Genomic DNA, 22,777 nt, shown 5'->3' on the forward strand with positions numbered 1-22,777 from the left:
TGCACAGCTGAATCATCAGACTAGGTAAGCAAGCAAGGACAACAGCGAAAAATGGCAGATGGAGCAATAATAACTGACATGATCCATGATATCATGATATTTTTAGTGATATTTGTAAATTGTCTTTCTAAATGTTTCGTTAGCATGTTGCTAATGTACTGTTAAATGTGGTTAAAGTTACCATCGTTTCTTACTGTATTCACGGAGACAAGACTGTCGTTATTTTCATTTTTTAAACGCTTGCAGTCTGTATAATTCATAAACACAACTTCATTCTTTATAAATCTCTCCAACAGTGTGTAATGTTAGCTTTAGCCACGGAGCATAGCCTCAAACTCATTCAGAATCAAATGTAAACATCTAAATAAACACTGTACTTACACAATTAGACATGCTGCATGACAAACACTTTGTAAAGATCCGTTTTGAGGGTTATATTAGCTGTGTGAACTTTATGGTGTTAAAGGCAAGCGCGAGCTCCGTGGGCGGGGAGTGTGAGCATTTAAAGGGGCCGCAGCCTAAATCGGCTCATATTTAATGATGCCCCAAAATAGGCAGTTAAAAAAATTTATTTAAATAAAATCTATGGGGTATTTTGAGCTGAAACTTCACAGACACATTCAGGGGACACCTTAGACTTATATTACGTCTTTTAAAAAGACGTTCTATGGCACCGTTAATCTTTAATGAAACAGTTTGTCCAGATCAACTGCAGTTCTCTGCATAAATTCAACTACACGCCCGTGTTTCCCATCACACCAACCACGGCTTCACCCTTGACCTCTTTCATTTTTTTACATCCACTTTTCAGGCGAGAAATAACACGTAAAGACATTCTGACTCGAAGTTTGTCTGTCTGTTGGGGCAGTGTGAACATGAGTTATATTTCATAAAATTCTAAATCCAATGGCCAACTTGATTATCTGTTTTTATTGGCATCTGTCTGTGTGGTGGGAATTGGCCTTTAGAACGATTTCTCATACATGTATATTAAAATATATGTATCGCATATATTAAAATAGAAAGCAGTTGTTTTTATATTGTAATTATATTACACAAAATGACTGTATTTTTTGCAGTAATTTGAACAAATAAATGCAGCCTTGGTTGAGCATAAGAGACTACTGTCAAAAACAAAACAGAAAATCTCACCAACCCCGAACTTTTGAATGGCAGTGTCTCATCATTTGGTACGAAAAGAATCATTCATTAATTAAGGAACAGGAATCATGTGGAATAGTCAGAATAATTAAATTCCTTAAGATTACTGATAATAAAAATGATTCTATAATATGTAGCCCTTTTTCAGTTCTCATGGCTCTTTATAAAACATAAACCTCTGAAAGTACATGTGGCCTAATCCAACTCGAGCAATATTTTGAAAACACAACAAAATGATGGAGCAAGATTCAATGCTGTAGTCCAATAGGGTGTTGTCAGTCCTGGTGGGATTAAGTTGATATTGGAAGCAGATGATATCATTTCTATTCCACATTTCAGTTTCTAAACAGATATTTTATTATCTTTAAGCCTGTACTTTGCTTGATTGCATGTGATCTAAGTTATTAGTTTTTGCGAATGCTTTTTAAAAGAATAGACCATTGCCATTGTTTGCATTCATATCAGTCAAAATGTCTGTTTCTACCACTAACCTGAAGTTTATAAATGAGAAAAAGAAAGGACTGTGGTCTTATCAGAGACAGTTTTTTTTCCACTTTAGTGAAACCTGAAGCGTCTTTTGTCCTGCCTCGGCACAAATGGAGCCTGGATAACAAGAGAAATGTACGAACTGACACGGTCATTCCATTGTTGTTTGTCTCTTAAGAGGAGCTTTACATAGTCATCTCATTGTGTTTCAGACACTGGACTCCAATGCAGAACTGCACACCCACGCTGATAGCGATCCATTATAATCTATCATATTAAACCCGATCTAATCACAGCTAATAAATCCCAGTGCTTTGCCACAGTTCTCTTTTAAACAACGGGTTAAAAAAAGAAGTGTAAGCGGTTTGCGCAGCTGTCCTGGATCAATCGAGCGTGAGCTGTGGGAGATTAGACAGCCTGTTATATCCTTCTTTATGGCATTGTAGTATTGTGTCTCCACTGAGTTTGATGGACAGAATAGGATATGGCATTGGCCTCAGGACAGCAGTCGAAGCTGAGAATTGAATCTTTTTGAAGATATTGAAGAAGCTGTTTTTTTTAATAGCCACAGTAGGGCTGTATGACTGTATATCATGGCTGGAACTGTTGTACAATGTAAAGCTTAACTCCTTTTAAATATCTTTGTTAATTTAATTTCCTATTTTTTTTTTTAACTGATTCTATTCTATTCTTGCTGTAGAAGTAGCTCTAGATGGTGAGATGACTAAATTTCATCTAAATTTTGGTTTACTTATGACCAAATAAATGAAAATAAATGCAATGTGAAGCAGCTGTTTTTGCACTTATGTCAGACTTATTTATTATAAATAATATTGTTTTTCGGAAAAAAAAAAAACACACATTAAAAGGAAATTTTGTATTTAAAGTACTAGATTAAATAAAATAAAAACATGGTTATTTAATATATAAACACTTTCATACTGGAATTTTACTAGATTTACACCCTTAACGTTCACTCATTTTGCAATTAAACATCATAAATTTGTTAGCTGTTTTTCACATAAGAACATAAGATAATGATATTTTCTCAACTGAAAGATTGCGCAAAGAAAAGTAGTTCCTAGCAAGTGTTTTGAGCCAAGACAAACGGACAAGTTCAAACAAGACTAACATTTAAGGGATAATGTACAGTCAGTCATACCACTTGTTACACTGCTTTTTACCAAATAAATAATTATGCGGACATGAAATATTGATTTCAGTTGAAATTGTTTTAAAGTCTTACCTGTTCATTATCTTATAATCCATTACAAACAATCGTTCTTGCAACAAAACGAACACTACAACAATACCGTTAAAGTCATGAACTGTGTTTTACTGTTTTATAATGTTTCCTGGGGTGCACTTATAATGTTAGTATACTTTTTACATCAAAATTGTCATAATTTAGAAATAAAAGGCCTTTTTCCTACCCTAATTTTCCTACCCTCTTATTTAAACGCTCTGTTTTAAGGGCCTTCTCTGCTGTGAGACTTCATTGTAAATGCCCACTGCTGTGATTGGCTAACATCTTTGCCAAAGTATTACTAAGTAAGTCTAAGTATTACACTCTCAATAACTTTTAGCATGTTTTTACTATTACAGCTCTCAAGGTTAACTAATCTTAAAAACTGTTGATTATAGCATTACATTTAGATCTATGGCATTATATTTAGATTGTGGCATGAAAGGTTGCAGTGATGAACATTGTAGCCAATCATAGACATGTTGTTGAGTGCATGAAAGCAATGATCTCGTCATTGAAACTCAATTTCTGCACGTTAACGAATGCTTTCGTCATAGCTAAAACGCAAATGCGATGTAACTGAGATAAGTTGAATTAAACAGGAGTTTTGCCGCAAGTCCAGAAGTTATTTTCATCTTATTAAGAGAAACAACATGAAGTTTAGTCACTGGTTTGATATACTGACACATAGACAAAGAACATCTGACTGTACATGAATCATTAGATATCAGGCATTAGTATTAACACAGTTGCTTACTTGTTGCGTTACTGACGAGTCTATATAGTAAAAGTCTGTTTGCAAAGCCTGCGCCAAAATGTGATTTGATTTACCAAAGAATCCACAGTGAAATGTTCCGAATACAAATAAATAATGCTCAACTGAGACATTCACATTCTTGAAAATAAATAACCATATTCTTAGCCTTAGGATCCTTTGAAAGGGAATGTTATTTTTAGTCCTGTATCGCTCTTCTCTCCTCGTCATCTCATTAACACACCAGTGGGCGGGGCTAACGTTGTGATGATGAAGTAGGCATTGATAGCCCCCTAATTCATTTTCAGTACTTTCAATAACTGAGATGCAAGATATCACTTATATGAAACAAGAGAGAGCGATATTTTTCACAGGCATGGTCACTGTGAAGTTTTGTATGGAAAGTAGCTGGTTTAGCATTTTCCTGTGGTAACAGGGAAAATCAACAGCTTGTGCATTTGTATCAGTATTAGTACATCAATTTTAATTTTTAGATGAACTAACCCTTTAAAGTTCTGTAATGTGACCCATTTCTGAGTACGACAGGAGGAAGTACTGTAGAGCGAGACTTGATTTATCCGCTAGCATTTGATTAGCTTGTGAAAGTGGGCCGTGATATAATTATTAGCGATGCTTCCTAAGGCAGTCATAAACTGCGGGGTGTAACTCTTACCATTAGAGCTATCAACATGAATAATACCTAAAATTGTGCTGCTTGTTGTTGCTAATTTTAACCACATGGTGAAACAGAATAAAGTGCCAGGTCAGTTTGTATTTAATGTCTTTGATTTTGTAAAACCTTTTATTAAGGGAATCTGAAAACATAATAGTTTATGATAATATTTTAATAATGTTATGAGGGCAAATGAGTTATAATGCAGCTAATATGCTTTTTTTATGCTGTGAAGCAGAAGGACTGAGTATAAAATGGGATATTTGATTTAGTTAAATTGCTCTTTAAAATTTTGTGTGATTGGTCTTTAGCGTAATCTCATTCGCAAACGGCTCCCAACAAGTCAAAATTTTCTGACCGGAGATAACAAGCAAGCCTGTCTGATATTTATTTTTGTAACCTTTTGTGGCTCCAGTGTCCTCTGAAATAAAGGTGACATTTCTCTCTCGCTCTCTCTCTCCTCTTGTTTCTTCTCTCTCCAGGTCTTTGAGAGCCCTCGGTAGTTAAAGGGGCTAAAAATAGCCTAGTTCCCTTCGTGTTGTGCAACCTAATTAAGAGGAGAGGGACGGAGGTGCTTCCGAGCATCTGGGCTCGGCATGTAATGGCTGCCCTTGTTTTTATTTGCTAGTGTATGCGCACCGCTACCAATTATCCCCTGTAGCATGGCTAACCACTGAAGACATCCTTAAAGAAGCTGACGGGAGTTTTTCTGCACCCGTTCCCAGCGCGCTATGTCACACAAGTTTCAGTATAAGCAGTTTCCTTTAGCACAGAATGTCATTCTGAATAAGTCGAGTCACTTTATTTTGGGAATTCAAGATGTTTGCTTGTCGTTATCGGTGTGCAGCTTCACTTGTAGATACCAGGTGGATACATACAATACAAAGTGTTTGATTGCTTCCACCCTGAAATTTCTTCAAGGCAGCCCTGAGGTTAGCATCCACATGGGCCTTGAAGGCTGGTTAAATCAAAATATCTCTTAATTCTGCACTTTTAACCCTGCAGATTGTCATTTAAAGTGAAATCGAAGCTTGGATGACTTTATAAGTGATGGGGTCAAGCTTGCACTGTCTTCTCTCGTCTGAGCCATTAAGGTGCACCGAAGGAAGAGATTGAGCTGACAGCTCATTGATTTCTTTCTGTGCCTGTGTCAAACACCTTTCTGAAATGCTTCTTTGTCTTAGTGCCATCTGAGAGGTATTTGGATATCAGCGACTGATGGAGGGACACGAGAAGAGATGGAGATGCACTGATGCACCTCACGATTAGCTTTAATACGTTGGCACGTCTCACGGATAAGAGGACCCCTGTAGGTGCTGCTCCTTCTACTGCGATTCATCCGTGTGCATTATGTGTCTGATTGGTCTTGGAAAAACATCCATCTGCCTAGTTGCTCTTTATATTCTGCTCACTTGGTTTTTTTTTGTTTTTTTTGTTTTTTTGTTTACCACCAGGATTGCCCAGACTCTGTGTAATTAGCTAATTTTGTGTGATTGTAGGCTCTTTTGGGTGACACCTGCTAAATGATTGCTCATGGAATGTTAATAATGATGGTAATTTCTTTTCTGCATTTTCTTTTGATGGGGAAAAAAACCTTTTCTGTCTTAGCAACATTTTAATTAACTTTTTGATTTTAAATAATTAGTCGAAGGACTAAAGTACCTTAAAATAAAAATTAAATCAATAAATAATTAATATTTTTTTATTGTTTTACTTTAATAATTGTATCAATTTATATTATAATAAGTTTGGACAAATTAAAAACGTATTATGCAAAGATGCATTAAATTGATCAAAAGTGACAGCAAATACATTCATAAAGTTCAAAATCTTATATACAAATTAAATATTTACAAAACATTTTAAAATTAAAAAGATACAAAGCAGTTTAAAAAAAATAACAATTACAAATCTAGCACTGGATTTTTTTTTTCTTCATAATAATTAGCTTTTTCAAATTTTGCCCCTTTAAAAATAAATAAATAATAAGAGGTTTCATTTTCTAATGACACCTAATAAACGTATCATGAATTTTCAAATGCCTTTTTGAATTAGAGTTTTTACTAGGGTGTCGTATGGTTGAATACTTAAATTTAAATGTTACAAATTCACGCAAGTATTTACATTTTGCATGTATGACACTAAAAATCACTGGGTTGAAAACAACCCAATTTGGGTTGTTTTCAACCCAAGGGCTGGGTAAATATAGGACAGAATACATGCTGGGTTATTTTACCCAGCAAATTGCGTTATTTAACCCAGCAGAATGGGTTGATTCATTTTTACTATAATACTAGCTGCTTCTTTTTTTCTTTTTCTTTTTTTACTTCATACATGAATTAATGTTTACGGATTAACTTAAATCCTCTAAACTTTTTATGTAATCCACACAACCACTGGTTTACATGATAATTCCTTTATTTTCGAGCATATTTTATATTGTTTTTTTAATACATATTGCCTACATTTTAAGATTGGTTAACAAATATTAGAAATAAAAATTAAACATTTAGAAGAAATTCAAGTGTAAGCGACCAGTCTCTGTTGTCCTGTTGCCACCGTAACGGCACTGGATCTCGTGCCGGAGATGGCTCACGTTCGGCGGGGGAACTGCTAACTTCAGACTGCCGTCCTGCGTTTCACTCATAGCCGAAAAATGCTGTGATTGGCTCCATAACCTGTCCATAAATAATCAGGATGTCAACATATTTTAACATCCTAAGTATTTATATTCTGTATCTTGTTTTAATAAAAACATCAAATTTATGCAAGGCATCAGGCGTTTCCATCACGTGAAAAGACCGACGCGACACTCTTTTAGGTGACTCACATCCCTGTATGTTTTAGGTGACTCACATACCCTGTATGTTGCTTTGCATAAAATTAAACGATATACAGAACAATAACGAATTTTTAGATAACATAAAATGTACAAAAACATGTATTTTACCGAAGACATGCCCCAATTTGACGGAGCTGCACTGCTCTCTCCTGAAGAGGTCGCAAAAAACCTGCAGTAAATAACTCAATTCCTGGGTTATGTCTGACCCAGGATCTGGGTAAAACAAAAACTACTCAAACACTGGGTTGTTACGTCTGACCCAGGAGCTGAGTATCACAAAAACTACCCAAACACTGACCCAAAAAAATGACCCAAAAGGCTCAACCCAGGACTTGGGTAGAAAAAATAACCCCAAATTTTTTAGAGTGTAAAGGATTATCATGACAGCAAGCGAGTCTGTTTAACTTCAGTGAGCAAATGCTCATCAAATAGATGAAGCGGATTCGAATGTGTGCACAATAATTCTAACCACCTTCTAAATTGTTTTACCAACATATTTTGCCTCCAAAAGTGTAAGCACTTCAAATCTTTTCTCTTAGAAAACATGATTTGTTTTTCCCCCCTCCTGTATCAAAAACTTACAGAACCGTGATTTCAAAACCGAGATACGTACCGAACCATCATATTCATATACCGTGAAACCCCTAGCTTTTTCATAATAACTTTTCGATTTGGTTTACTTCATTTAATTGTATGCTTTTTCAGTCCGCCTGTGTTTGTTTTAATCTCATCGAGTCCACGCCGTTACCAGACAGCCTGTGACCCCCACGAGCCTCCTCCCTACCCATAACCCTACCCATAATCCCATTTCTCCTGTGGTTAAGACAGTCAGTTGGGGGCACATGATTGCGTGTCTTTGCTGTCCGGTTTCTCGGGGTCAGTGCGGTCCCAGTGAAACAGGAGATTACGCCCACTGATTAGGACGGACATTAGATCGGCAGTGCGGTGGATGCACAGATACAGCAGCGGCCCATGTTGTGCGTAGGGTGGGGAAGGAACTTTTGGCAAGTCAGCCTATCCTCGAGCTTGGCACCGGCAGCAGAACGGTGGCAGCACACTGTGTGCAGACAGACTGAAGTGTTTACCAGTACAGTTGTATCAAAACTGGTGTGTGTGTGTTTGTGTGTGTGGATGCCGGGTGTGAGAGCGCACAGGATGGAGCTCAGCACACACACCGTCTGGCCTGGCAAGGGCAAATGCAGTCTTCTGATGGAGACTGAGTGCCCTTGAGATTGGAGCCGCCAGCAGGGAAGATTGATTTGTTGCTCTCTGCAGCTTCCACTGTGCCTTCATACATAATAGTGACTTTGAGTGTCCCCTCCATTTCTGGCACAGAAGAAGTCCTTACATCTCAAGTATTTCGGATCTGTCAAGATTTCTTGAGCTGCTCAGACTTCACGCTTGCTTATTCATCAGTATCAACCCATTAAACAGGATTTTCTTGGGGCTATTGCCGTTAAACTGAAATCCGGCTATGCTGTTACCTGTGCTTGCGGTATATCTGCATCGCTCGGCTGTGTAGCTTCCGTATTGCGATATTTTTGTGCCCTGCTTTGTAATGGCCTCTAATTGATTTGAACTGTGAACTGATCTGCAGAGCTTTTCTTTTTTTTTTTTTTTTTTGCTGTCAGCGATGAAGTTTCAGTTGCACTTAGTCCACTTAATGTGCATTCATCTGCCATTTTCATCAGCACATTTGGTCCAGCCCAGATAAACAGGATTACGGATTGAGGATTACACTTCCCCGACCTTCTCCAGATTGTGCTGTGTCTAGGCCCTTTGGGCGTCTAATGCTGTTTGTCAGTTCAGTGTTTGAAGCTCTGAGGAGTTTACCAACCATTTGTCCCAGTGGTGTCTTTACCCTTTGAACCAAGCAATCTGCTCAATGGTATAGCCTTTTTTTATGTGGCTCTTGTTTGCTCTCATCCTATCAGCCCCTTTATCTCTTGCTCTGTTTCTCTGACTGTCCGTTTCTCTCTCTCTCTGTCCTATCCAGTTTCATTCCAGCTCTGACAAAGCACTATCTATTAACACACTTAATAAATACTTAAAGGGGACATACACATATGTAGCATTTTTTTTATTAAATTGTTAAATAAGTGAATTATATTAATTTATATTGTAATAGTTTATATTTATAATCTATTTTAATAATTATTTCAATGTGTAATATAATTATATTTTAAGTCCATGAAATATATAATAAATTAATTACATTTTAAAATACTCAATTTTATTTACAAATTAAATATACATACACATTTACAAAACTAGCACTGGATAGATTTAGCAATATAGCATGTGTATGATGCATATTACCATTTATTAAAGGTGCCCTAGAATTAAATATTGAATTTATATTGGCATAGTTGAATAACAAGAGTTCAGTACATGGAAAAGACATACACATTTCAAACTCCATTGTTTCCTCTTTCTTATATAAATCTCATTTGTTTAAAAGACCTCCGAAGAACAGGCGAATCTCAACATAACACCGACTGTTACGTAACAGTCGGGGTGAACGCCCCAATATTTGCATATGCCAGCCCATGATCAAGGCATTACACAAGTGCAGGACGTCTGGATGTGCACAGCTGAATCAACAGACTAGGTAAGCAAGCAAGAACAATAGCGAAAAATGGCAGATGGAGCAATAACAAATGACATGATCCATGATAACATGATATTTTTAGTGATATTTATGAATTGTCTTTCTAAATATTTCGTTAGCATGTTGCTAATGTACTGTTAAATGTGGTTAAAGTTACCATCGTTTCTTACTGTATTCACGGAGACAAGAGAACCGTCGCTATTTTCATTTTTAAACACTTGTAGTCTGTGTAATTCATAAACACAACTTCATTCTTTATAAATCTCTCCAACAGTGTGTAACGTTAGCTTTAGCCACGGAGCACTATCAAACTCATTCAGAATCAAATGTAAACATCCAAATAAATACTGTACTTACGCGATTAGACATGCTGCATGACGAACACTTTGTAAAGATCCATTTTGAGGGTTATATTAGCTGTGTAAACTGTGTTTATGCTGTTCAAGGCTAGCGTGAGCTCCGGGGGAGGGGGAGCACGAGAATTAAAGGGGCCGCAACCTATATATCAGTGCATAGTTAATGATGCCCCAAAATAGGCAGTTAAAAAATGAATTTAAAAAAATCTATGGGGTATTTTGAGCTGAAACTTCACAGACACATTCAGGGGACACCTAAGACTTATATTACATCTTTTAAAAGGAAGTTCTAGGGCACCTTTAAGAACTATATTCTCCACTGACTTGGATGTTCAAGGTGTTTCTAAGGATACTAATTGTTAGAGACAGCTGTCTGACTCACGAATGTGAACATTTGTGTAATATTAGCAACACATTATTAGCTGTTTGATAACATAGCCAAGCAAAACGCTAATCATATTAATTACCACTATGTGTCCAACGATGTAAAAAGCGATACCATTGTGCAGCATTTACCTCAGTAAATTGACCAAGTGGATCTCATCTGAGCTCGTGCGAGTGAGTCGGGGCTAATTATCATATTCATATTCATATCATATTCATAGATTTGTGTATATTAACTGAAACATCGGTGTAGAGTTACATTCAAGCTATTTTAAGGCATTAAGAATTTTTTTCACAAGAAAAAACATTTAAATATGTAATTTTGGTGGTCAAAGATGTGTTTTTTAAGTGATAAAATTATTGACTGCAAGGGGACTTTAAGAGTAATATGTTTTCTTGCAACCAAAACAGTTGTCATTTCCTGTCATAATTTTCCATTCTATCAGACCCGTTTTTTTTTTTTCTACTGTACCTTTAAAACTTCTCTATGTAAATGAGGTCTGTTATGATTGGCTTGGCTTCATTGCGCATGTTTCACAAAACAATCATTTTAAATGGATACGAATGGATTTAGGCATCACATTATAATACAGTATAAAAAATGGTTATATGGTACAGATATATTGTGCAAAGTTTATATAAACATGGCCGCTCTTGTGCTCTGTCCTGTGACTTCATAACCTTAACTATTTCAGAACGGCCTTTTTTTTTAACCTGGGTAGGTTTTGCATAGTGTATACTGATGTATGTTTATTTATTAAATCAAACTCAGATTTCGATGATATGGCCCCTTTAAAACTACCATTAAAAAAAAAAAAAATTCTTCTGTGGGAATATTGCATGATATAATATCAACATTTTGGCCAATATCGCACGCTTTTGAGACCTGAGGGGATTACACACACAGCTTTCATGCCAAATGGGTTCACATCAAGCCAATAGCCCATAAAGACAAAAATATGTCCTCTTCTGCTAGTGTGGCATCCCATATTCGTTATTATTAGCTATTTGTTAACTATAAAAGCAAAAATGTGCTTTAAAAACATTGGCAGTGGGAATCGCTGGTGCTCCCTTTCAGACAGATTTAGATATTTATCACTTTATAGTCTTTGAACTTTAAAGCTTTTGTTTGCAGCCCTTTGCTTTTGAAAATTTGAGATTTCAGCAAATTGTCTTCTTACATCTTCAGTTTTGGATTTGAGATCAGAGCATAACATACAGCTGACCCTGAAAATAAATACTGCATGTATTTGAGGCAAAAGTAAGAAACCAAAACACATTAAAATTTTACAATACATTTAGTTCCTTACTGTGCACACTTGATAAGTCAAGTCACTGACCTGTATGACTAGGCTTTAATGTGTTACTTAATTGTGGTCGAGACCAGAGTTGTTAAAAAATACCAGTACTTTGGTATCAAGTACTGGCAAAAAAAAAGTGACTCTACCAGCATTTCTGCAGTTCTGCAGCAAGCTCTTCCTGGAGCAACGCGATGAAACAGCAAATAAGTTGAACCCAAATAATTCTCAATGTTTTATTATATTGCTCTCTTTAATAATGAATATGATTGGGACTGTCATATTACATAACATAATAGTTGCGCATTGCTGTTTGAGCTGCATGCGCTAAAGCTGAAGATGATTCTTAACCAAATGCATCCTATATGAGATAAATCAGATATAGATAGGCCTACACAAAATAAACACAATATTACAACTTACATTTGCACAAAACAAAAGGCTGCAAATGCACACGCAACTTATAGTCATGATGAAGGTTTAACTCTAGCTGTAAAATGGTCCCAAACTCCAGCGTGTGCGATTTCTTTTTTTCCTCTTGTCTGCTTTACATGTTTTGCGGTTGAGCAGAACGCACGCGCATGAACCTGCTTAATCAATGATCGATAAGTTTTATCGATTAAATGTATTATCGACAATTGATCGATCGTCAATTAATCGTCAACATCCCTAGTGACAACCCTAGTCAAGACGGATAACATGACATCTTTCGGTCATGGATATTGTCACTAATGTGATGAGTGGTTTATTGTAAATCATTGTGTTTATTACTGATTACATAAAGAAAGTTTGTTGCCTGCCATATTAACAAATGTTCTTAGATATGTGGCTGTCCATCTGCATGTCACTTTCTTTTTGATAGCTGTGATTTTGACTAGGTAGGGGTTGTTTTGGCTCCACGTTGAGAGACTTGAAAGCTGCTACCTAAACAAAGAAGATGCAAGCTGAGCAGATGATTTATATAATGAAGTCTTGGAAAAAGAATAAAAATACTTTTGAATAACACTTCTTTTTTTTAACAACTCCCCACTTTTTACATTCGCAATCATCCTGAAGTCAACATCATTTTGAATGTTGCTCATCTACTGAGGCTGAGTTCATTCCCAGTGACCTGCAGCTGGTGATTTGTCTCTCTAACAAATTAGACTATTCAGCTTTTTCCCTTGGGTAAATCTTTTCCTCTATTTTGTTTTTGCGCTGTACAGTGACACATCATGAATTAACAGGCACATTTTAATGCCACATATTTCTTTTCAGCATCAGCTGAGCGTAATGACAAGTACAACATGTTTTATTTATTCTTTTTATGAAATCCACAAATATTTTACTGACAGGCAAAATCAGGTTTTGGACTGTTCTTATTGTAGGTTTAGGTCGAACTTGTAATAGAACTGGGGTGGTCAGTGCCAGCATTATTCTCAGTCTGACTACTTCCATTCATGAGCATGAACGGACCCCACAGCAGCCGCCGTCATCATCATGTGCTATGAACAATGTCCGGCATTGTGAACGTTAAATGGCACTGTACCGATTTGGGTGGGGTTCTTTTGATTTTTAGGTCTGCCTGCAGTTAAAGCTCGGTAGAAACTAGTCCTGCGAGGCGAGCTGTCCAGGGCGAGCGGCCAGCTATTGTCCTGCTGTCCTGGCACGCAGATACACGGCACTTGCTCCAGGAAGTGTCCTGTGTCTCTGAGCAGCAGTGAATGTGGCCTCGTGTTCAAAGCTGTTCAAGCATGCCGTCCTTTTCATCGTCCCAATCTTCCGGTAGCAAATCTATACCATCACTTTGCTTTGACATGAAACAAGAAAGTGGAGACAGTGCAGATAAACATTTGATGGCTCCATATCTTTTTACCTGTCAGTAGATCCCTCAAAAACACCTGTGCATATTGATATCCTCTGCTTTTTCCACTCCATTACTTTTTTTTTCAGTACCGTTTCTGGGTATCATGTATGTGTCTCTGTTCTGATCTGTTTTCCGGTCTCTTGGTTTTATTGTGCTCATAACTGGGAGCACTTAAATCTTAAACTTTTTAACACTCTGGCAGCATTCTAATGCCTAATCTAACTTTTATTTTGAATTTTGTATCTGTGTTTTGAAATACAATAGTTGTCGAGCATTGTCTAGGCTCACAATTCTGCTGACACTCAGAGGGATTTGAAAGAGTCAGAGCTGACAATACAGTGTGAGCTGGTGGGAATGAAGGTATGCTGTGCCCTTGAGATAGGGAGTGTTATGGAAGCTATCCTGCCATCAGAAAATGGCTTTTGTGACTCTCAGGCAGGGTGCATTTTTTCACACGTCTGTTGGGCTTTGAGACTGTGAAAAGGGAAGATGTGGGACAGAAGAAACTTGCTGGCGTGGGTGAGATGGTGACGGGTTTCTAAATGTCAAGGTCCTTATTTTTCCATGTCTTGACACTTTTGTTTCAACACATTTTTTTTCATTCCTTGTTCTTGTTTTAACCTATCAGCTTTTTGTTTTTCTTTATTTTTGTTTTGCCATAGTTCTGAGATATGTTAACGGCGGTTATCTCTGTTTTTAGACCTATAATATAATTATAATCTAGATATGTATATGTACACATCACGTGTAAACGTGTAAACGTCTTCATCTACAATATGACCTTTAGTCTAGCCTAATTAAAAGGAAATTTCACCAAAAAAAAAAAAATATTATTAAAGACTTTTATTTATTAAATGTTTTTTCTTTTGAACAGTTTGTTGTTGCCACTCAAGGAAGCCTTGCGCTTGAATAAATAATTGAAAACAACCATTTAACAGTCTTTCTCTTATTAATGTGCAAACTTGATTTTGTAGATTTGTGTGTAAAAGCATTTGAATAATCAGAGCGTGTACAGTTCTGCAATTCGCTTTTTCACATTTTTATTGATGAAAACTTTTACTGTATTCACACATTTTGTACATTTCACACATATTTTACAGTGAACATTTTTATTACCTTCGCTCAAGTGAAACAGTATTGTATGCCACAAAGCCATTTCATGTCTTTAGAATTTTGTTCTGGGTGTGGGCTATCTTGCTTCATGTCATCTGAGTCATACTGTTCAGAGCATTCAGTACACAATGGGCTGCTTCAGCAGACTCTAGTCAGAACTTTTGCATATTAAAGAACCAGGCTCTGAATAGGAAAGCTTTAAAGACTGTAATCCGACCTCTGATGACATGCTGATGGCTGTTCACATTTCTCTGCTGGACACAATGAGAGCCCAGTGACAGGTATTGTGCCTGGAGAGTAATCCTGGTGTAAAGGGAAGGAGATATGAAGCTACTGGGTGCAAAAACATTATTCTTGAGGGTCCCTTGTGGAATGCAGCCTAGATTCATCTCAAACACTTCATGTTCTTCTCTTAACGTCACCGGCCCCTAAAATTCCTGATGAGGATTTTGGATCACACAAGCAGACAGGAGAATCAGCAGATGTGTTTCAGGATTGTGAATGTGAAAGGATTTTTACATGCTGTACTCCCAGCAACCTTTTGAAGTGATAAAATGGCCTTCTCTGAGGCTCTCTTATTTCTCTGGCAAGATTTTCTTTTCCCCTTCATCATCTTTTTAGAGGCGTACTCTTGTGCCTTTTGCCTTTTTCATGCATTTTTATCCCAGAACCCCTGCACGGCTTTGATTCTTTGTTCTACTCTCCCTTTTCACATAACCCATACGTGAAATAGGTCTATGATGCCTTTGAAAATTGACCTGTATTGCTTCTCGGACACGTTGTGTCTTGTAGCCTCACTTCAGATTTCAGATGCCCTGTGTGCCATTGTTTGCTTCTCCCTCTAGTTAAATGACATGTGGGCCAATGATAATGGCATGTCTATAAACTCTGCGTCTTTTGAAAAGATGTTATTGAAAGTGAACAAAAACCTAAAACCACTCCATGTCCTTCAACTTAAAAGACATCTGTAAAAGTTAGTTGTTTTGTTTGTTTAGGTGTCTACTTAATGTGAATGGCTTTAAATTAGCTGCTGACTTCTATGTTTGCTGACATTTCAAACATTCTACCATCCCTTTGTCTGAAACAAGATTTTTTTTTTGTAGTTCAAAATGTCTTTGAACGTTACATAAGCAATATTTGAATGGTTTAGGTAATACCTGAAGTTACACTTTCATGAACTCTCTTGCAAAATCCTTTCACACTTGCCAACATTTTAATGGCTGCCCTCACCTTTAGCCTTCAATACTACTTCCTGCAATCACCATTAGTCCTCATTCTGCAGAGGTCTCTACTTGGTTAGTGCTAATCTGAATCTTACTCGACTCATTCACTTGTGCCACACTTTGCACTAAACCCTTCATTTAAGATGAAAAGATTAAATGACTTTTGCCCTTTGAAGTGCATGAAGGATAGTGCGGATCACTTTTTAAAGCCCTCACTAATCAATACAAGCCGCCTCCATTATCCCATAATCCTTGCATTGCCTTTGTAAATGCCTCTCCTAGACGTTCTTGGTATTCAGTGAAAAGAAACCCAGGTTGTAGGGCTCCCACGGCATCATGTGGGTTTGGCATTTGCAGCCGACATTCAGAGAGAGGTAATAAAGAGTTGCTCATGTGGTCTAGTCAAAATTCTTTGCACAGAATTCACAGTTGCACCTTAGAGTTAAATTAAAGGATTGTTCTGTCCAGAAGTAAAAGAATTGATTTCTAAAATGGTGTGTGTAGATATTTTTGCAATTTCATTGAGTTAAAGTGTACTTTTGTTAAATTGACACTTTGTTTTCTTTTTAGGTAAACTCAAGGAGGCCAGAATGCTCTGGGCATGATCTGTCTAGAGCATCCAGTGAGGAAAAGCAAGAAGCCACCTTCACCAAGTCTGAAACCCAGAATCTTCTCTACACGAGATCAGGAGATAAGGACTCAGAGAGGGTAAAGAAGGGGCATAGAGGTGTTGGGCAGGGGGCCGCTGGTGCATGTGGGGGCAGTGCACATCCCTTGCTGGAGAGTGGAAGCCCACCTCGCCCATGCCGTCCCCTGCCCAACCCAGTCTCGACACCCTCTGCAATGGTGACATGAGCTCATGCATTAAGGAGAAGCCCAATTTCAACTTATATTTTTTGTCTCTTTGGAAAAAACATACAATAGATTTGTAAATAGAGGACTGTGTCTATCCTAATTGGTGTGGTTGCAAGGTGATGATGCTGATGTGTGGACGCGTAAGGCGGCTCTTCCGTCAGCTCACGCTGCAGACCAGCCTGCTGCTGCTTTTCATTTTTTGCATGGTCAGTGTCCTCATCTCAGCCTATTTCCTGTATGGCGTCAAACGGGAGCTCGAACCTGCAGGAGTCGGAGGTATGGTGGTCCCAGAAGAAGGTACTGCTGATTGGGAAGATCCCCGGGCGACTCCTTCTCCTCCGTCAGCAAGGGTTCTGCCTGCCAGAACCGCCAAACCGGCAGACATGTCTCGAACTGACCCTGTGGTGCTGGTGTTTGTGGAGAGCTTGTATTCTCAGTTGGGCCAGGACATTGTGGCCATCTTGGAATCTGGGAGATTTCGGTACCAGACTGAGATCGCACCTGGGAAGGGCGATATGCCCACACTCACAGATAAGAACCGGGGGCGATTCACACTGGTCATCTATGAGAACATCCTCAAATATGTCAACCTGGATGCCTGGAACAGAGAGTTGCTGGACAAGTACTGTGTGGAGTATGGTGTTGGAATCATCGGCTTTTTCAAGGTGAGCCTTTTTTTTGTACATTGTGACCTTTCACAGCAAATCATGTCACTAATGGGTGTTAATGTGACTCTTAATTCCAGTGGGTCAATCACCTTGCACTAAACGATCTCACGACTGACATTTCATAGTCTGATTCTGATGTTAGCTTGCAGAAATATAGCCAGCAGAGGGAGGTTGGGGCATTATGCTAAACATTGCAGTAATAGCACATTACTGGATGCGAATGTCCTTGTTGATTGTCTTGGCTCTTGTTCTATGAGGGAGCTGCTCTTCGAAATCAGTATGAGGAAATAATCAGCCCTAGAGTCTGCACATTTGACTATTACTCATTGCTGTCTGTCATTGCCATCTTGTAAACCTCCTCTCCCAGTTCTAATATATTGTTTGCCTAAGGCCAGGCCTGCTTTTATTACCCTCACAAGCTTAAGTGCTGCACACTAATTGTTAGTGGAGGTTAACCCAGTTGATGAGACTGTTTGAGTCTCGCTCGCCTGCAGCAGAAAGGCGAGGACATCAACACATCTTAAAAGGAACCGCAAAAAATTTGCGCTCGTTAATTTTTATTGACTCAGGCTGCTACGATTCTCCTCAAAGCTGTTTTTACCCCAGGCTTTGCAGTTTACAGAATAACAGGAGCAGTTCGATCCCTGATTGGCTGGAAATGCTGTTTCCTTGTCCAGGCATCCTTTCCTTGCTGGATTTCATTGATTTAGAACCTTGAGCATGTCTGATAACAGACCCTGTAGATAAATGGATGAGCAGACCAAACCTTTTTCCCCCTTGAAGGAAAAAGTGCTGCCACTAGTAATGGAACATGCATAATTACCTTCACATCAAGCCTTGACTTGCACCTGTAAATGCCAAATGCATTTATCTCTCAAGAGTTGGAGTATGTCTTAACGCACACATACAAACATCGCGGTGGATACCAGCACTTCTTTTATAGTTACACTTGCTTGCATCAATGGGTTCAGGCTCTTGTTTGCCCTCCTATTAGTCTTCTGTCCTAATCCCATATCCATAGAGTCAATGTGTAATTGGAATAAACCCTTTTGGTTTCCTAACCAGCACTTGAGTTGGCATAATCTCTAGAGGCCATATTAAGTCTCCGGCACCAACCGAACACACTATCTCTGTTCAAAAACCTTCAAAAAACTTTTTGGTAAACAACGTAAACTAAACCTTATTTTTACCAAGTTTAAAGGCAGCATCACATGTATTCTGTGTGGAAAAGCTAACCCCAGCTCAGTAGGACAAATAAAGAATGATTAAACTTTCAGTTTTTGATTTTTTTGATTATGCTTATATTTCACTGTGTTTTATTAGAGAAGTGTGTTGTTAGCTTAGCAACATGCCAGTGCTTCCCACACATAGACTTTACTTGGGCGGGCTGCCCACGTATAATAACAGCCACCCAAGTATATTTGGAGACACATTTTTGCTTTTATTATTTTTATCCTCTTATACTTTTATATCCGCGCAAGATAATGAAACCATCCACGATCGAATAACTAGTCGTTTCGTACCTGCGCGTTATGTGTGCGTCAGAATGGTTTACTCCCGCTGATATTCCCACAAGTCACAAGGGGGCGCTGTTGCGCGTTCTACAAGCTCACGCAACAGCGCTTCAGACTGCTTCAAAGTGATTCTCAATCAATGAAAAGCGCAGATTTATGCCAAGCGATTGCTAATGAACTCAAGTTGATGAATTATTACAATGTCTACTTCATGGCCTTTATATAAAATGTTTTAGATGATTGTAAGAATATGAAGGATCAGCCTGCAATAGTACAGACATTTCAAAATAAAAGTACATGTGTATTTCGGGCTTGTTTATAATTAAAAGTCACACGCTAAGTTTTTTCTTTTCTTTTGGGCATTATTGGTATTTTGGTTACACGATAAATTGTATTTCATTTGATTTCCATTTAATTCAGAGGAAATTATTGTAGTCTCCCCCACAGGAAGAAAAGACTAAGAACATTATTTGACACATATATTATTCATTTTATACATTTTACTAGTAAAATCTGTGTCCCATTCACTGAGAGAGACACTATATGACAGCAAGGAGAACATAGGAAAAGGTGAACCATTTAAATGCTGTAATTTTGCATAATTTACAATGTATAATAATGCTTAATATTAGTATGTAATTAAATGTAATATGTTATGTAATTCAAATTAATTTCAATAAATAAAAATACTGTTAAAAATCACACGTTATTTGTTTGTCACATGTAGTAGACCATTTTTGTGCCGTAGGTAATAGGAGGATTTTTCGCCCGGCTACCACCGCAAGTATATTTCAAACCTGTGGGAAGCACTGCATGCTAACATCAAACTATTGTAATCAATTTCTCCTTTGCGCTTCATAGAGTTACTACATGTATAGTGTTTCAAATCAGTTACTTAGAAAATTCCAAGTGACTCCCTTATAAAGGAGTTGCTTTTGTTGGCATTTGGCAGTAGAAAACAAGGTGGCTTACAAGTCTTTTAACAGCTTTTTGGAAATGGGATAATTGTCTAACACGGTTCATGAATTGTTCAGTGTCAAAGAAAGTTAAATGCTGATAAGCTTCGAAGGAGCCTTTGGCTTGCAAGTGTTGCTGTAACAATAGAGACAGGAATATGGGATTAAGGGGAGAAGGAGAGGCTCAGGGAGGTTATTGATTAAGGCCGCTGGTATGTGGAAAATCTACCATCCACCCGTATTCTCCTAGTGCTGAGTGACATCACCACCTCTTGCAGTTTCATCTTATATCAGTGTGTTTCCACTAAAAGGAACAGATGATAATGTGTATGAATTATCAGACATCTCCTGTGGACTGTGTATCTCTCCAGAGGGTCCCATTGCTACCTCTGGTGGCAGAAAAATGGCTGTGTTTGGAGATGAGCAGGATACAGGCCTCTCTCCAAATTGTAAGGCTCATTGTGTTTGTTCCACTCAGTGTGCAGTTTATCACCAATTGATCCAGCTTCACAGGGTCAGCTGGCCCGAGAGTAGAGTGGGCTGCATACAGATGAGTGCGGATGGTGTTTAAACAAACTCTGGCACCCATAGTACCACAGGGCATCTAATTCATGAAAGGAAGTACAAGAGCATTACATTACTGATATATTAAATGGGGGGGGGAATTCTGTTCACAAAGCAAATGTTCATCACAGTACATCCAGACCATTTATAAAATATGATGTCTTTTTCTAACTACAAAAGGTCTGCATTGCTGGACGCTTAAAAAACTATGTAGAAAGAAACAAAATGTCGACACATATTAGCTTTGCAGGTGTTTGATTTGTCGACAAAGTTTTTCTCTTAGCAACCAAATTAAGGATATGCTATACTGGCATCTGAAAATCAGATTTCGGGGTTTGAACACATTTTCCAAGTTGGAAATCTCACTTCAAGTGGAGTTCCATTGCACTTTTCCAAGTAAAAAGTTGGAAACTCATGCTGAATTTAATTCAGCTCAAAGTCTAAGCTATTAAAAAATGGGTTATTTAAAAAATGGTTATGACATCACAGCCATGAACACATTAAATATGGATAATGGTCTTGTAAAACAAAATTATTACTATGACTAAAAGTATAAATGGGGAAAAATAAAATGCTAAAAACCTGAATGTGAATATGACCCCTATATATTTTATCTTTTGAAATATACCTCTAAATATTTTGACCTTCCTCTGTTTTACCAATCATTTCTGCTCTCTCTTCTTCCGACACTTCATGAAAGGCTAATGAGAACAGTTTGCAGAGCGCCCAGCTCAAGGGCTTTCCTCTCTTCCTGCACTCCAATCTGGGTTTAAGGGACTGTAGCGTCAACCCCAAGTCTCCACTGCTGCTCATAACCAAGGCCCGGGAGGTGGAACATGGTCCCTTACCTGGAGATGACTGGACTGTCTTCCAGTCTAACCATACCACCTATGAGCCTGTCCTCTTAGCACGGGGACGGAGTACGGAGGCTAGTGGAGTGCCTGGACCCCTTCATGCAGCCGTGGTTCAGGATTTAGGTCTTCACGATGGCATCCAGAGGGTACTCTTCGGCAACAACCTGAACTTTTGGCTGCACAAACTGGTGCTGGTGGACGCAGTGAGTTTCTTGACTGGCAAACGTCTCTCACTGGCTCTTGAACGCTACATTCTGGTGGATATTGATGACATATTTGTTGGGAAGGAGGGCACACGGATGAAGGTGTCTGACGTCAAGGTGGGTGCCTTTTTGTTTGAAAATTCTGTGCAGTTTTTCTCCAATAAATGCCAGTTGGTTTGCTAGTTTATCGTCAGTTCCATCACATTTTAAATGTGACTCACTCAAGTGTAACTATCTTAAGTCTAGCTATGATTGAATGTCTTGGAAATATGGTCCAAGTAACCATGCAGTATACATCCACTTAAAAATGATTTTCTCCTATTTTCTTTATCTTATTACCTCTCTCTTACCTGTACCTTGCCTGCTTATCCTTTTGGTGATCCAGACTTATGCATAGAGAAAGCAGGGCTTAGCAGTAAGAATGTGAGAGATTTTCGGGCCAATTGACAGAATTTTCCTACCCTGTTGGCCACTTCGTCCTAAGTTTTTTGATTACGTATATGTATTTTTATGCTTCAAGAACTTTGTGTTGTGCTGAACATTGTGCCTGAAAGTAACATTTCATGAATGTAACATTATCTAGCTAACATGGATGAAGGTTTGTTGAAATAGCAAGAATGATCCATCAACTATGACTTAAATTTTACATTATTATTCATTTATTTGTAAATATATATATATTTGTGCTGTGACCTGTGTAAATGTTGGCAGGACAAATGCAAATTTGAACTGGACTGGACCAGCAGAAAACAAATCCTTATTTGTGAGTACAAGAAAGAGTGGGAATTGGGCATAGAATGAAATATGTACAGAAGGGAACTAATTTAAACTGAGGGAAATATACATTGAGGCAAAGAAAAAGAGGCCATTAAAAAAGCATGGATGAAGACTCAGAAGGGGAAAGACTTGTTTTTATGATGCTAATCTATCTAAAGCACCTCAGAAGCAGAACATGGAGAAACTGGTTTGGTAGAGCCAAATAATTCACTAAATTTTCATGGTATGACAGCACTTTTCCTATGACCAGTTGTTCATTTGTTTGTTTTTGTTTTGTTGGGTTTTTTTTCTCAATACTCCAACCTCTGCTGTTCTTATTCCAAATATCTGCTCTTCTTTCCATTTCACTCTTTTATTTTATTATTTTTTTTTTATGGCTCACTGTTCAAAGGG

General features: G+C 38.0%; 1 protein-coding gene across 3 annotated transcripts in view; it reads left to right on the plus strand.

Annotated features, from left to right (window-relative positions):
• ndst1b (N-deacetylase/N-sulfotransferase (heparan glucosaminyl) 1b) overlaps positions 1-22,777 on the plus strand; it is a 108,979-nt gene that overhangs the window by 59,857 nt on the left and 26,345 nt on the right. For all 3 annotated transcript variants that reach the window (XM_048166348.1, XM_048166351.1, XM_048166349.1), the window contains 2 exons: positions 16,564-17,513; positions 21,251-21,724. In XM_048166348.1, the coding sequence (XP_048022305.1) occupies positions 16,968-17,513; positions 21,251-21,724 (1,020 nt within the window). In that variant the 5' untranslated portion in view covers positions 16,564-16,967. The remainder of the gene's footprint in view (positions 1-16,563; positions 17,514-21,250; positions 21,725-22,777) is intronic.

Source organism: Megalobrama amblycephala, linkage group LG18 (assembly GCF_018812025.1).
Source record: "Megalobrama amblycephala isolate DHTTF-2021 linkage group LG18, ASM1881202v1, whole genome shotgun sequence".
Taxonomy (NCBI): domain Eukaryota; kingdom Metazoa; phylum Chordata; class Actinopteri; order Cypriniformes; family Xenocyprididae; genus Megalobrama; species Megalobrama amblycephala.